The following is a 14,775-nucleotide window of genomic DNA, read 5'->3' on the forward strand; positions in this document are numbered from 1 at the left end:
ACCCTCCACCAGAGCGGTTATTGATTACAACTGATGGACTTACGCTGATACAGAATTACCACCCAGAGTCCACGGTTTACATTAGGGTTGCTCTTGGTGTCACACATCCTACGGGTCTGGGCCAATGTATGATGGCATGTATCCACCACTCTGATATCATACAGGGTATTTTCACTGCTCTAGAAATCCTCTGTGCTATTGGAGTATTTTGAGCAGAGCAGTGTCATGTGATCTGTCTTTTTAGAATTCTGAGACCTACTGAATTTAAGGAAAGAGTTAAGAGGCCGCGCCCACCCCCAAAAAAAGGGACTTCCCTGGTGGTCCAGTGGTTAAGAATCTACCTTCCAATGCAGCGTATATAGGTTCAATCCCTGGTCAAGCAACTAAGGTCCCACACGCCTCAAGGCAATTAAGCCCACCTGCCTCAACTAAGACCTGATGCAGCCAAAAAAAAAAAAGAAAGAAAGCCTCCAAATCCAAGCCTCACCTCTTGCACATTTTACCTGCAGGCCTCCCGATTTTCCTCGAGGCTGGTAGGAATCTCCGTCACTGGCTCCTGGTCTCCAGCTCTTTGCACAGGAAGAAGGCTGTAGAGTTCCAGAATTCCTGTAGGGGGCAGTGTTGCCTCACACACAGAGGTCACTTCATTACTTTGGTTTGTCCCCTGAACAGCCAGCTTTTCCCCTGGGACCTTGTCAGTGACATCGCTCGGGAGAAAAGTGGAGAGCCCCCAGTTGTCAGAGACACCCTCCGACCTGCTGCTCTTCTTTCACAAACCCTCCCTGCTTTGTCAGGACTGGCGGGGACCACCCAATGAGGCTGACCCCTGGCCTCTGCCTTAGCCTCTCTCATCTCGCCTCTGGGAGGCAATGGGTGAGAGGACCAAAGAGATGGGGTGGCCGCCTCCCTCCCCACTGGTGCGTTCCTGTCCTTGGCCTTCAGGTCTAGACTGATGTTCATTTTACCATTTAAAACCTTTGATAGTATTTACTCCTGAATACAAATTAAAGGAGGAGAGAAAATGGTCACACATTTATTCTGGTATCCCCGCCCCCCACCCTCCACCCTCCATGGACACCGGATGCTCTGCCTGGAACAGAGTCGTGATTCTCCCGTGTTCTTGGAACACGACTGGACCTGCTTCTCCTCCTGGAGTTGACCACTGTCTCCCTGGCCTTTCTAGCTAGAGACAATGTGCCATCTTCACTTCCTCCCCTTCCCCTTTTGTCATCTCCCACTTCCGTCACCAAGAGCTGTCCGTTTAGCCTTAGCCCCACAAATCCACCCTGCCTCCATCCATGCACAGCTTCACCGTGTTTGTGTATACACCCTGTGGGTGGCCAATACTAAAGGCGAAAAGGGTCAAAAGTACTAATAGGAAGGAGTGAAGAAGGCCGGTGTATAAGGCAACAGGGAGGGGTGGAGACTGTGGTGAACTGGGGAGAATATCCGTGAAACCTGAGCCCCAGCCAGGGGTTGTCTGTGAGAAGGCACCTCCGAGTGTGGGCAGGTTTTTCAAACTGTTGTTTCTAATGTGAAATGTACCAAGTTAATATTGGCAACTGACTTTTTAAAAGAAGTTCTACTTTAGTCATTCAAAATGCCCTAGAGAAGGGCAGCTGCCTTAAAAAAAATTGTTTTTTGGCTGAGCCAGGTCTTGGATGTGGCATGCAGAATCTTTCATTGCAGCATGTGGGCTCTGAGTTATGGCACGCGGGATCTAGTTCCCCAATCAAGGGTCCAACCTGGGCCCCCTGCATTGGGAGCACGGAATCTTAGCCACCAGACAGCCAGGTAAGTCCCTTGGGACGATTAATACAGTTCCTTCTTTGGTCTCCTGACTCTACCCTCTCTCACTTCCACGTACTTTGCTGGTTCCCACGTCACATCAACTCCTTCCCCTGCCTGGCATCTCCCTTGTCACTGTTCCCTCTAAGTTCCCACAGGATCAAGGGCAGATGATTTAGGAAGTCACCAGACTTATCACCCTCCAGTTGACTCCTAGCCCACTGCCCTCCCACCTGTGCTCTCTCCTGGCAGACACATATCAGGCCTATGTCACCTCCCTTAAGGCCTTCCCCAGACACCAGCATTACCCTGTTTAATGTCTATTTGTGTGTGTGTTTCCCCCAGACTGTGACGGTCCTTGACACAGCAACTGCCTCTTCTTACTCACCTGTGTATATGGGGGCCATTTACTATTCAGAAGGTGGCTGGCAAATATTCATTTTTAATTAAAAAAAAGAAAAGAATGAGACCTCCCCTGCTCTCTGCAACTAGAGAAAGCCTACAGAGAGCAGTGAAGCCCCAGTGCAACCAAATAAATAACTTTTAAAAAATGAATGACAATGATTAGCCAAGTTGAACTGTCTAAAGGATGTTTATTTCCTTGTCCCATTTATGCACAATTAAGACTGAGCATCCTTTTGATAAAGACAGCTTCTTCTTTCCCCTCACTGGTCCCTCATATCCCCCTCCCCTCAAGGGCAAGTGCTCTAGGATCCAGGGCAAGCTGGTCCTCAGCCCCAGCTGGGTCTTCTACGGACAGGTCTCTGGAGTGTCTGGGGCTTCCTTAATCCTCCTTCTCTTGAGTTTCGGCTCTTGAGGAAGCTTAGAACCTGAAAAAGAGGAAGGTCAGAGACAGTGCTGATGACATCACAAATAGAGAATCTCAGCCTGTAACATTTGCTGGCTGTGGTGGGAAGAGCAACAAAAGCTTACCTTGCTTTCAACCTAAGTCCCTTACCCGTTTCTCACAGAAACTCTGTGGGGTAGGGAGATGGAATCACCCCAGTTTACAGCTGAGGGATTGCATGCAGGTGCAGAGTAAGGAAATGGGTTGCTCAAAGTCTAAGCCCGGGGCGCAGTCAGGACCGACCTCTGGCTTCTGTGATTCCTCTCCACTCCTGTCTCCATTCACTCCCCGGTTTCCAGTACTTTGCTGCTGGGTTGTTTGCAAACATCATTGCCATCTTTTTACTTAAGAACTGACTCATGAAAAAAATAAAGAACTGATTCACAAACACAGCGCCCAAGGAACACCATGAAGCTCATATTTGGGGGGATGGTGTCAATTTCACTGATCTTTTCTTTTTTAAAAAAGAAATATTTATTTATTGTTGGCTGTGTTGCTTCGTTGCAGCATGTGGGATCTTGGTTGCCCCCTGTGGGTGTGAGAATTTAGTTGCCCTGAGGCATGTGAAATCTTAGTTTCATAACCAGGGATGGAACTTGCATCCCCTGCATTGGAAGGTGGATTCTTAACCACTGGACTGCCAGGGGAGCCCCCGCACAGCTCACGTTTAATTTCATGATAGACTCAGGGATTCACCCGGTCGTGGTGGCCCCACCTGGTAGTATGCGTTTTCTCATGTAACACAGGATGAAGAATAGCACCTCGCCTGAAACGTATGCCAGTCAGAAATGTGTTTAACACAAATCCATGGGGACCCTTGACCTACAATGCTGCTCCGAGAGAAACAAGCTTCAGAGATGCCAAATGGAAGCAACAAGAAAAAAGCAGGAAGTGGAACGGTCTGCAGGACAGTAGCCTGATCTCTTCAGCACGTCGGGGTGGAAGAAAAGGGAGACTCAGGTTAAAAGCGACTTAAGAGACAGAACCAGGTGAAATGCATGGTTTGGGAAATTAAGTGCAAAAGGTATCTTTGACTATTGGGAAAATTTGAAAATGGAGTATTTAATTCAATGAAGATGTTGACATGGAAGGTTTCTATAATTATCTGAAAAAAGCAAGTTCAAGTCAAAACCACACATATAGCATGGTCTCATTTTGGCTTAATACAGGTGTTTATACACATGAAAAGCATCTGGAAAGTGGTAACTGTGGATGACAATGTGATGTTTATATTTTCTTATTTTTTGTTAATCTGTTTTATCTAATTTTCTAGGATATGCTTGTGTTTGTGATGAAATATTATTTTAAGAATTACAATTTCAGGGGCATCCCTGGTGGCCCAGTGACTAGGACTGTGCACTCCCAGTGGCGGAGGCCAGGGTTCCATCTCCAGTCAGGGAACTAGATTCCACTTGCAGCCCACATGCCTCTACAGAGTTCGCATGCTGTAACTAAAGGTCCGGCATGCTGCAACAAAGACTGAGGGTCCTGAGTGCTGAAACGAAGACCCAAATAAAGAGGTTTTTTAAAAAAACACTTAAAAAAAAGAATCACAATTTCAAGCCCAACTTAACACGCCATCTGCAGCTTTTCCCTGTTACCTGCCACTCTAGCCCTCTCTCTCCACCCTTCACCTCCAAGCCCAGCCTGTGTGCTCACTGCCTCACCTCCACACGGAACTCCCTTCCACTTCTTTGTCTCCCCCATCTCTCTCCTTTTTCCTTTCTCTAAAGCCTGTCCCAAACCTACCTCCTTCCAAACCTCCGGACCTACCCTTTGCCCTATGACCTGAGATTGATCATTAGTGAAAGGGGGATGGTCATGCCCAGCTCTTCCGGGTGCCGCAGGGGTGAGTGAAATTAAGAGACATGATGCACCTGGTACAGGGAAATGCTGGCTCCAAAGCCTGAACCACACTTTGCTCATCTGATTCATGGACTGCCTGATCCAAATCATCTTAATGATACCGACTGCCCTTCATTCCATTGTATGTTTCACTTCCTCAATCTAAGCAGTAGGCACCAGAGCCATGGGCCCCCACAGAGCCCAGGCACGGGTCTGGGTTTGGGGCTCTGGGCCCTCTTCATTGACCCCTCCTCACTTCCCTGCTCCCTCTGGTCCAGCTGTGGCCGCTGAAAAGGCCCTGAGCGCGGCCCCGGCTGGCCCGACCTTCAGAGAAACACCCTGGGTCCAGTTTAGGACCGTGCTCTGGGGTCCTAGGTTTCCCTGTGTGCCTTCATTTTCCCCCACAGGAGCTAAGCAAGAACAGCTACACGTGGCCCCAGAAGCCAGTTCCAGAAGGGCGAGAGGTAGGAGATCTAACAGCTCTCTGATCCTTAGTGCCCAGAACGGGCCTTCACAGACTCCAGCCTTGCTGGGCCCCCTCACTGAAGACTCTGTCCTTTAAGCCCACAGCCTCAGTCCAGGGGCCGTGGTCGCTGGACTGGCCTGGACTGGCTGGACGGCCTCCTTCCTGAGGGAATGACCCCTTCCTTCCACCCGCAGCCCACCCAACACCAGGAGGGCACAGCCTGCTGCTCGGCCACTTCCTGAGAGTCCCTGCTGTTGGCCACTAGAAATGGCTCTGCTTCGGATCGTACGGGAGCATGCCTTTGTTTACCTGTTAGCTGGAAAAGGCACATTTCCCGAGACCTCCAGGGGGAAACTGAGATGGAACAAGAAGGAAACACACCTAAATATGATTATTAGTCCTGCTTGTGGGTGATGGGTGACTTTTCTGTTTTATCCTATCTGGCAAATCCCAGGGAGAGAGGCACCTGGCAGGCGACAGTCTATGGGGTCAGATACGACTGAGCGTACACGCACAAACTTTTCAAATTTCCTACAGTGAGCCGACCTAAGAGAAGGAGGGAAAAAGAGAAAAGAAAAAGTGGAGAAGGGGAAGGAAAATGGACAAAGAGAAATGCAGGGCAGAAGAGAAGATGGGGCGGCCAGAAGAGGACCAGGTCAGGCGCTCCCGGAGGCAGACGGGCCGCTCCTCCGGGCATACCTCTCCTGCGGGGGCCCCTGGCTCTCAGCTCCTTCAGCAGGCAGGCCGGGTGGCCCGGGGCCTGCAGCTTGGACAGCCTCTCCTTCATGCCACTGAGATGGCTGCGGAGCCCCCAGGCAGTGCAGAGCTTGGGCAGACTGTCCTCCTGGTCAGCCAGCAAGAAGCTCTCCGGGGCATCCAAGGGGCAGAAGGCCACCTGCAAGGGGACCAGAGTGTTGAGGAGGAGAGAGGGGCCCGCCTGCCAGAGCCAGAGCCCTGCCCGCGTCAGGAAGCTGCTGCGGCCAGGCTGCGCCTCACGCTTGGGCAGCCAGGCTGGAGTGAGGACCACAGATGTTGGGGGGCGGCGGGGGGACCATGGGGATCCTGAGGCGAGGCTACCAACTCTGTCTTCTTGGGTGGTTCTTTCCTTCGCAGTATCTCCTCCCTTTCGTTTTTGAGCACAGTGTCTTATGTGTTTGTAATTACACAATGGGACTTAAAAAAAATATTTATTTGGCTGTGCTAGGTGAGGAAGATCCCTTGAGGGAGGGCATGGCAACCCACTCCAGTATTTCTGCCTGGAGAATGCCATGGATGCAGAAGCCTGGCGGGCTGCAGTCCGTGGGGTCGCAAAGAATCAGACACGAATGACTGAAGCAACTAGGCATGCATGGCTGTGCTGGGTTTTAGTTGTAGTGTGTGGGATCTTTAGTTGTGGCATGAGAACTCTTAGTTAGTTGCTGCATGTGGGATGTAATTCCCTGACCAGGGATTGAACCCGGCTCCCCTGCATTGGGCAGAGTCTTAGCCACTGGACCCCCAGGGAAATCCTGGTGCTTATTTTTTAAAGTCCTTTCCAAAATTAAAATCGAGAGCCTGGAAACATCTTTTGAAAGTTCCTTGGCTGCTTAAATCTAGGAATGACTAAAATGGCAGCTCCTCATATTCTTAAAAGGAATCACTGAGTCTATCCCCACATTCATGCTCAGAGAATGAAATAAAGACCCACAGAGAAAGTGAAAGTCACATCCAACTCTTTGTGACCCCATAGACCATACAGTCCATGGAATTCTCCTGGCCAGAATACTGGTGCATAGCCTTTCTCTTCTCCAGGAGATCTTCCCAACCCAGGGATTGAACCCAGGTCTCCTGCATTGTAGGCAGTTCTTTCCCAGCTGAGCCACAAGGGAAGCCCAAGAATACTGGAGTGGGTAGCCTATCCCTTCTCCAGGGGATCTTCCTAACCCAGGAATTGAACTGGAGTCTCCTCCATTAGAGGAGGATTCTTTACCAACTGAGTGATCAGAGGATGCCATTATAGTTGCCCAGCTGGAGCAATGGGCAGGATAAGGTCAGAGCAGGGCTCTCCTTTGAATGAGATTATGTTTGAACCCAGCTCTATCCTTCCCATTTGCTGCATGGTCTGGATCAAGTTCCTTCACCTCCCTAGATTAGGTACCCTCCTTTATACACTGCGGACAATAATTCTAATTACCACCTAGGGTTACTTTTGAAGAATGACATGAAGGAACATAAAGTCTCCTAGTACATAAAAACTGTTCCCTGTAATTATCCTTTTGGATAGTGCTTCTCAAAGGGTGCTCTGTGAAATATTCTAACCTCACAAACCGCCTGAAAAGTGGGATCCACTCAGAGTGCAGGAGAAAAATCAATGGATTCTAATGTAACCCAGTGTGAAAAGTTCATTGATAACAAATCTGAAAAGGCTACATACTGTATGATTCCAACTATACCTTCCAATTATACAGTCCAGAAAAGGAAAAACTATGGAGACAGTTAAAAGATCAGTGGTTGCCAAGGGCCTTGAGGGGAGAAGGAGGGGATGAATAGGGAGAGCACTGGGGATTTTTAGGGCAATGAAACTTCCTTTTTCCACTGTAATGATGGATACATGTTACTGTATATTTGTCAAAACCTACAGAATGTACAAAACAAGGATTACACCTTAATGTAAACTATGGACATTATTTATTAACAGTGTATCCATATTGGCTCATCAAAGATACGAATGTACCTCTCCAATGCAAGGTATTAATAATAAGGAAAACAGGAAAGAGTAAGTATGGGAACTCTGTGCTTTACCCCCAATAATTCTATAAACCTAAAACTGCTTTTTTTAAAAAGTCTATTTTAAAACATTCATTGAAGGAATTCCCTGATGGCCCAGTGGTTCGGACTCTGCACTTGCTCTGCAGGAAGCATGGGTTCAGTCCTGGTCAAGGAACTAAGATCCTGCTGTGTGATGTGGTAAAAAAACAAAAATAAACAGCTTAATAAACAAACATCCACTGATATAGTTTCAGATTCAATATTGCAGTTAAGTAACTGCCACTTGCTGAGTTTTGGTGTAAAAAAATATTCACCTTTATCTGAAAACACTAATAAAATACTCCTCTCCTTTCTATTAATAATTATATATATATATATATATATATCAGTAGGAGGCTGGATTTTCTTATGTACCAAATCATTATATCGTAAGAGATTGAGCAAAAGCAGATATGAGAAGCCAAGTGTCTTCTATTAAGTCAGACACTAAAAGATCTGCAAAAATAGAAAGCAATGTCACTCCTCTCACTAAATTTGTTTCGGAAAATACAAATATGAGTTATCTCTCATAAAAATTATGTTAACATATAATGGGCTCCTTGATTTTAAATGATTAGCAGGTACATATTTTGAACTTTTTCTTTAGCTTTAATTTCTAGTAGGGCAAATATCAATAGATGTAACCTATACAAACACATTTCCAGCAGTCATGTATGGATGTGAGAGTTGGACTGTGAAGAAAGCTGAGTGCCGAAGAACTGATGCTTTTAAACTGTGGTGTTGGAGAAGACTCTTGAGAGTCCCTTGGACCGCAAGGAGATCCAACCAGTCCATTCTGAAGGAGATCAGCCCTGGGATTTCTTTGGAAGGAATGATGCTGAAGCTGAAACTCCAGTACTTTGGCCACCTCATGCGAAGAGTTGACTCATTGGAAAAGACTCTGATGCTGGGAGGGATTGGGGGCAGGAGGAGAAGGGGATGACAGAGGATGAGATGGCTGGATGGCATCACCGACTCAATGGACGTGAGTCTGAGTGAACTCCGGGAGTTGGTGATGGACACGGAGGCCTGGCATGCTGTGATTCATGGGGTCACAAAGAGTCGGACTCGACTGAGCAACTGAACTGAACTGAACTGATACAAACACATTTTGTGGGGTTATGGGATTCCCTGGTGGCTCAGAGGTAAAGAACATGCATGCCAATGCAGGAGACACAGGTTTGATTTGTGGGTCGGGAAGATCCCCTGGAGAAGGCAATGGCAACCCACTCCAGCATTCCTTCCTGGGAAATCCCATGGACCAAGGAGTCTGTCAGGTTACAGTCCATGGAGTTGCAAAGAGTCAGATGCAGCTTTGCAACTAAGCATCACAAAAATTAAGAGGGGAGAAGTGATCTGAGACTAAAATGTTTGCGAATCACTGTTTTGGGACAAAGCCTACCCGGGATATTTATCCTCTGGCCTTTGTAATGGTCTCCATAGCCTCCCTGAAGCTGGCCATGCCTCTCTGCCTGGCCTGGGTCGACCCCACCCACGGCTCCTCAGGAACATCCTTGCTCCTGCTCAGGGTGTGGTGGTGGACGGTGAAGCTGTCTCGGCCTCATGAGCCCACTCTGTGCCCACCCGGGAGGCAGTGGAGTTTTCCTCAGGCATTGAGCATGGGAAGGACTAAAGAGTACTTGTTCTATCAGAGGGCTCTTCAGGAAATTTCCTGCCAGTCCAGTGTTGAGGATTCCGCACTTTCACCCCTGGGGGCCCAGATTCCATCCCTGGTCAGGTAACTAAGATCCCTCATGCCACATGCTGTGGCCAAAAAAAGCACAGCCCTTCAGGCTCAGACCTCCCCCTACAATTCAAGAACGCGCCACCCAGCCCTCTGCCGGCCAGGGAGGAGCCTCACCAGGAACTTGGCGGTCTGGTTGTTCTTGGTATACTTGTAGAGTTTGCGAAGCTGCTTCGCCTCCAGCTCTGAGAAGAGGGAGACAAACCGCCAGAGCATCCTGAAAGGCAGGGGAAACGAGGCTGAGAGGGCGGGGCCGAGGCTGAGAGGGGAGGAACCCAGCCTCTCTCCCTCCCGCACCTGCCTTATGGCCAGGACCACCGGGGAGATATGGACCACCCCTGCCCCCTGAATTTTTGGTTGGGCGCATGGAGGGCAGGATTCTCCAGGCCTTGAATCCCCTATATTTGGTGATGAGGCCCCACTGCGCACAGCAGTTATTCTATCAGAGTTCTTTCCCCGACTCCAAATAGGGAAATGAGTACGTCAAGCCTGTATATCGTCACCCTGCTTATTTAACTTCTATACAGGGTACATCATTAGAAACGCTGGGCTGGAGGAAGCACAAGCTGGAATCAAGATTGCCGGGAGAAATATCAATAACCTCAGATATGCAGATGACACCACCCTTATGGCAGAAAGCCAAGAACTAAAGAGCCTCTTGACGAAAGTGAAAGAGGAGAGTGAAAAAGTTGGCTTAAAGCTCAACATTCAGAAAATTAAGATCTTGGCATCCATTCCTATCCTTTCATGGCAAATTGATGGGGAAACAGTGGAAACAGTGTCAGATTTTATTTTGGGGGGCTCCAAAATCACTGTGGATGGTGACTGCAGCCATGAAATTAAAAGGTGCTTTCTCCTTGGAAGAAAAGTTAGGACCAACCTAGACAGCATATTAAAAAGCAGAGACATTACTTTGCCAACAAAGGTCCATCTAGTCAAGGCTATGATTTTTCCAGTAGTCATGTATGGATATGATAGTTGGACCATAAAGAAAGCTGAGCGCTGAAGAATTGACATTTTTGAACTGTGGTGTTGGAGAAGACTCTTGAGAGTCCCTTGGACTGCAAGGAGATCCAACCAGTCCATCCTAAAGGAGATCAGTCTGGAATGTTTATTGGAAGGACTGATGCTGAAGCTGAAACCCCAATACTTTGGCCACCTGATGCAAAGAGCTGACTCATTTGAAAAGACCCTGATGCTGGGAGGGATTGAAGGCGGGAGGAAAAGGGGATGACAGAGGATGAGATGGTTGGATGGCATCAGCGACTCCATGTACATTAGTTTGAGTAAACACCAGGAGTTAGTAATGGACAGGGAGGCCTGGCATGCAGCAGTCCATGGGGTCGCAAAGAGACCACTGAGCAACGGAACTGAACTGAACTCCTGTCCCCGGGTGAGGAGAGTCCTTTATCCAATCAGTGCTGCCCTGAGTCACTAGAGGGTGCTGTTCTCTCCACCCCTCTTCACCACACTCACTCCAGGATCCTGACCCTTCCACACTAAGGTGAAGGACTAGGAGATCTGCACTAAGGAGTGACCTCGATTCTGGACGGAGTGGCCCAGGAGAGAGGGTCATGGTCGGGGTAGGGAGGCTGTCCTACTTCTTCCAGTGCTTGATTTCCCAGGCTCGGCAGTAGTGCTGCAGAAAGGTGTTGATGTGGTCCCCTAGGATCACCAGGCTCTGCTTCATGTACTTCAGTTTTTTCTTCTGTGGAAGGTCCTTTGGCAGGTGCAGCTTTCGCAGGAACTTCTTCAGTGGCCTTAGATATTCTTTACACTGAGGAGGCAACAGGGGAAATGAGGGGCCATAGGAGAAAGAAGAGAAAGTGGGACAGCCCCACATAGCCAACAGGTGGCCCAGCTGCAGCCCTTCCGACCCAGTGTTATGTGAGAAGGCCACTTCCTTCCCAGGAGGGTGTCCAGTGGGGCCATGAACTATGGATCCGAGGCCTGCCAGCTTCTGACCCAGATCTCCTGACCTGTGGGGAACAGGGTACAAGCCCCAGGCTGGCCCCTTACTCACAATTTTGAAGGTGTCCTGGTCAAGGCCCTTGGCATGGCGCACAAGGGAGTCTTTGGCTGGGGCGGTACTGAAGCTCTTCTCTAAGCTGGGTGCATTCATCCCCTGGAGGAGACAGGGGCAGCAGTCAGCTGGGGCCTAGGGCTACTGCTCCTGAGAGGCAGTGCTGGGCAAGCACTGATCCAGACGCCAGCCAAAGCCCCTCTCCATTTTCCCAGTGACCTCCTCCTTGACCCAGCTCTCAGGCCAGTGAGCCCTGGGCAAAGGAAACCCATCTCTGAGAATCCCTGCTTAGAAAACCAAGACCACCTAATCCATTTCTTGTACAATATTATAGCTCTGTATACTAACTAACTTTGCAAAGCACTTAACTCTTTTTCTTTTGGATCATAAAGAAAGCTGAGCGCCAAAGAATTGCTGCTTTTGAACTGTGGTGTTGGAGAAGACTCTTGAGAGAGTCTCTTGGACTGCAAGGATATCCAACCAGTCCATCCTAAAGGAGATCAGTCCTGAATATTCATTAGAAGGACTCATGCTGAAGCTGAAGCTCCAATAACTTTGGCCACCTGATGGGAAAAACTGACTCATTGGAAAAGACCCTGATGCTGGGAAAGATTGAAGGCAGGAGGAGAAGGGGACGACAGAGGATGAGATGGTTGGATGGCATCACCGACTCAATGGACATGGGTTTGGGTAGATTCCGGCAGTTGGTGATGGACAGGGAAGCCTGGTGTGCTGCAGTGCATGGGGTCACAAAGAGTTGGACACAACTGAGCGACTGAACTGAACTCTTTCTGTGTATGGTTAACTTCTTTGTTTTGAGGAGAGGACTGCACTGGGTCTTCATTGTGGCTTGTGGGCTTTCCCTCTAGTTGCAGAGCTTGGGTTCTCTAGTTGCAGTGAGTCTGCTTAGTTACTTCACAGCATATGCGATCTTAGTTCCCCAACCAGGGATGGAACCTGGGTCCCCTGCATTGGAGGGTGGATTCTTTTTTTAAAATTTTTTTTATTTATTTACTTTTTTGACCATAGTGGGTCTTTATTGCTGCATGTGGGCTTTGTTTAGTTGTGGCAAGCAGGAGCCACTCTTTGTGGTGGTATGAAGGCTTCTCTTTGCAATGGCTTCCCTTGTGGAGCATGGCTCTAGGGCTTGCAGGCTTCATAGGCTCAGGGGCTTAGTTGCTCTGAGGCATGTGGGATATTCCTGGACCAAGGATGGAACCTATGTCCCCTGATTTGCAAGGAGGATTCTTAACCACTGGACCTTCAAGGAAGTACCAACATTAACTCATTTTATTCTCCCACAGATTTTGTAAGGCTAGAACTCTTTATTTTTGGTTACAGATGAGCAGAGGGTACCCGAGATGCTTAAGTAACTCCTTGGGGGAAAGGATCATCATTCATTTACTTGCTCATTCAACAAACACTTATTGAGTTCCTAAGTCCCAGGCCCAGTTCTTTGTAGCCCTAATCTCTAGCTTCTTGCCAGACTAACAGGCACTCAGGAAAGTGGGTGACAGTAATGGTGATGATGAGAAGGATCTTGCTGGCAGCAAGCTGGAGCAAAAGAAATTGAAAATGAATCACAATGAGGTGACTTCAGAATAACACTTGAAGTCAGAGCACAGAATTAGATTGACATGAGATTTACACCTGCCTTTTAAAAACCCTCCCAGAAAAGGGAGCGTGGGGACTTCCCTGGTGGTGTAGTGGTTAAGACTCCAAGTTTCCACTGCAGGTGACACAGGTTCAATCCTTGGTCAAAGAACTAAGATCCTGCGTGCCTCACGGGGGAGCCAAAACACAAGAGAGCATGAAGTCCTGCCTGTGTTCAGGGGGTACAGGGAAATTTCAGGCAAAGGGCGGGAGAAAGATGCAGAGAGAATAGGACACAGGCTCCGCCAGACTCCAGAGAGAGGGAACCCTGGTGGGTCAACTGGATAAACACTCCATACAAACGAGACAGATCATGACCCATTACACACACACACACACACACCAGCCTGTGAGTGTTCATAACTGACAATCGTCTTGCCAGGAATCTCCCCCATCATCTTGCCAGGTATCCATGTCCTGGATAAGCATCTGTCTGGATGAGTTAACCTTCTCTTGTTCTTTCAGTCCCTTAGTGGTGAACCTCACCATTTCCCGCCCCCCGCCCCCGTCTTCTTCCTTGACACTCCTCTTCTCTGCCTTCCCAAGCCACCCCTGAGGTCCTGCTTTCCTTCCCCCCTCACACCCTTAGCCCCACTTGACCTGCTCTAGAGGCTCCTCCGTTTCGTCCGCCTGCCCATCAGGGGCTTCCATCTCAACAGGAGCGCTGATGGGCTCCACAGCGGCACTCCCCGGGTCCCCTCAGGCTTCCCACCTGCTTCTGGGCCCCCAGTGACTCAGGGAGTGGCACTAGGAACTCGGGGCAAAACCATGGCAACGGCCAACACAGAGCCCAGCGCCCCTCCCCCACGCGGCCCGGGTTCCTCCGGGTGCCCCGGAGCCCGCCCTGCAAGCCAGCAGCTTGGGCCAGGCACACCCCAGACTTTGTCGGGGCTCACAGCTGCCCAGGAGGGGCGGGCACCCCTTCTCCCAAGAGCACTGTCGGGTGCTGTCGATTTTGAACTTGGGTAAAGCTTTAGGAATAATTCTCCTGCCTGCCTACCATTCAAGCCCCCTCGGTTTCAGAGTGGGCTCGCCTGTGGGCTCCCCCCCAAGAGGAGAGAGAGAAGAGGTTTCGTAGCCGTCCTTTTCGGACCGGGGACAATGGGGTAGAGGATGCAGGGAGAACGTAGCATCCTCAAGCTCTCCCGGGATGCATCTTCTCTTCCATCGTCCGTAGCCTCCAGGAGGGAAGGAACCCACTGTGCTGGGTTGTGGGTGGATGGTGGTGGTGTTTTTAGGGAGTATACGAAAATACTAGCCACCCTCGTACCTCTTCCCCGGGGTAGGTCCCAGGGCTGGTGGTGGTTTAGTCTCTCAGTCGTGTCCGATACTTGTGAGGCCCCATGGACTTTTGCTCGCCAGGTTCCTTGTCCATGGGATTCTCCAGGCAAGAATACTGGAGTGGGTTGCCATTTCCTTCTGGAAGGGATCCTCCTGACCCAGGGATCGAACCCAGGTCTCTTACGTCTCCTGAATTGCAGCTGGACTCTTTACCGACCGTGCCACGAGGGAAGCCCCGGGATCACGGCTGGGAAGCCCCAGGTCTCAGTCGTGATCCCATTTCCTGGAACCACCAGCCGAGAAGCACAGAATCCCCGTTATTTGCCTTGGGTCCGCCGCCA

General features: G+C 49.5%; 1 protein-coding gene across 1 annotated transcript; it reads right to left on the reverse strand.

Annotated features, from left to right (window-relative positions):
- Positions 1-2,538: 2,538 nt before the first annotated feature.
- CHCT1 (CHD1 helical C-terminal domain containing 1) lies at positions 2,539-13,804 on the reverse strand. The gene is made up of 6 exons (XM_068979146.1): positions 13,754-13,804; positions 11,501-11,602; positions 11,079-11,254; positions 9,595-9,694; positions 5,646-5,841; positions 2,539-2,618 (listed from the first exon to the last, which is right to left on the reverse strand). Exons 1-6 carry the CDS (start codon positions 13,802-13,804, stop codon positions 2,539-2,541), a joined length of 705 nt encoding a protein of 234 aa, XP_068835247.1.
- Between the last annotated feature and the right edge of the window lie 971 nt (positions 13,805-14,775).

The sequence above is a fragment of the Capricornis sumatraensis genome, chromosome 8 (assembly GCF_032405125.1).
Source record: "Capricornis sumatraensis isolate serow.1 chromosome 8, serow.2, whole genome shotgun sequence".
Taxonomy (NCBI): Eukaryota; Metazoa; Chordata; class Mammalia; order Artiodactyla; family Bovidae; genus Capricornis; species Capricornis sumatraensis.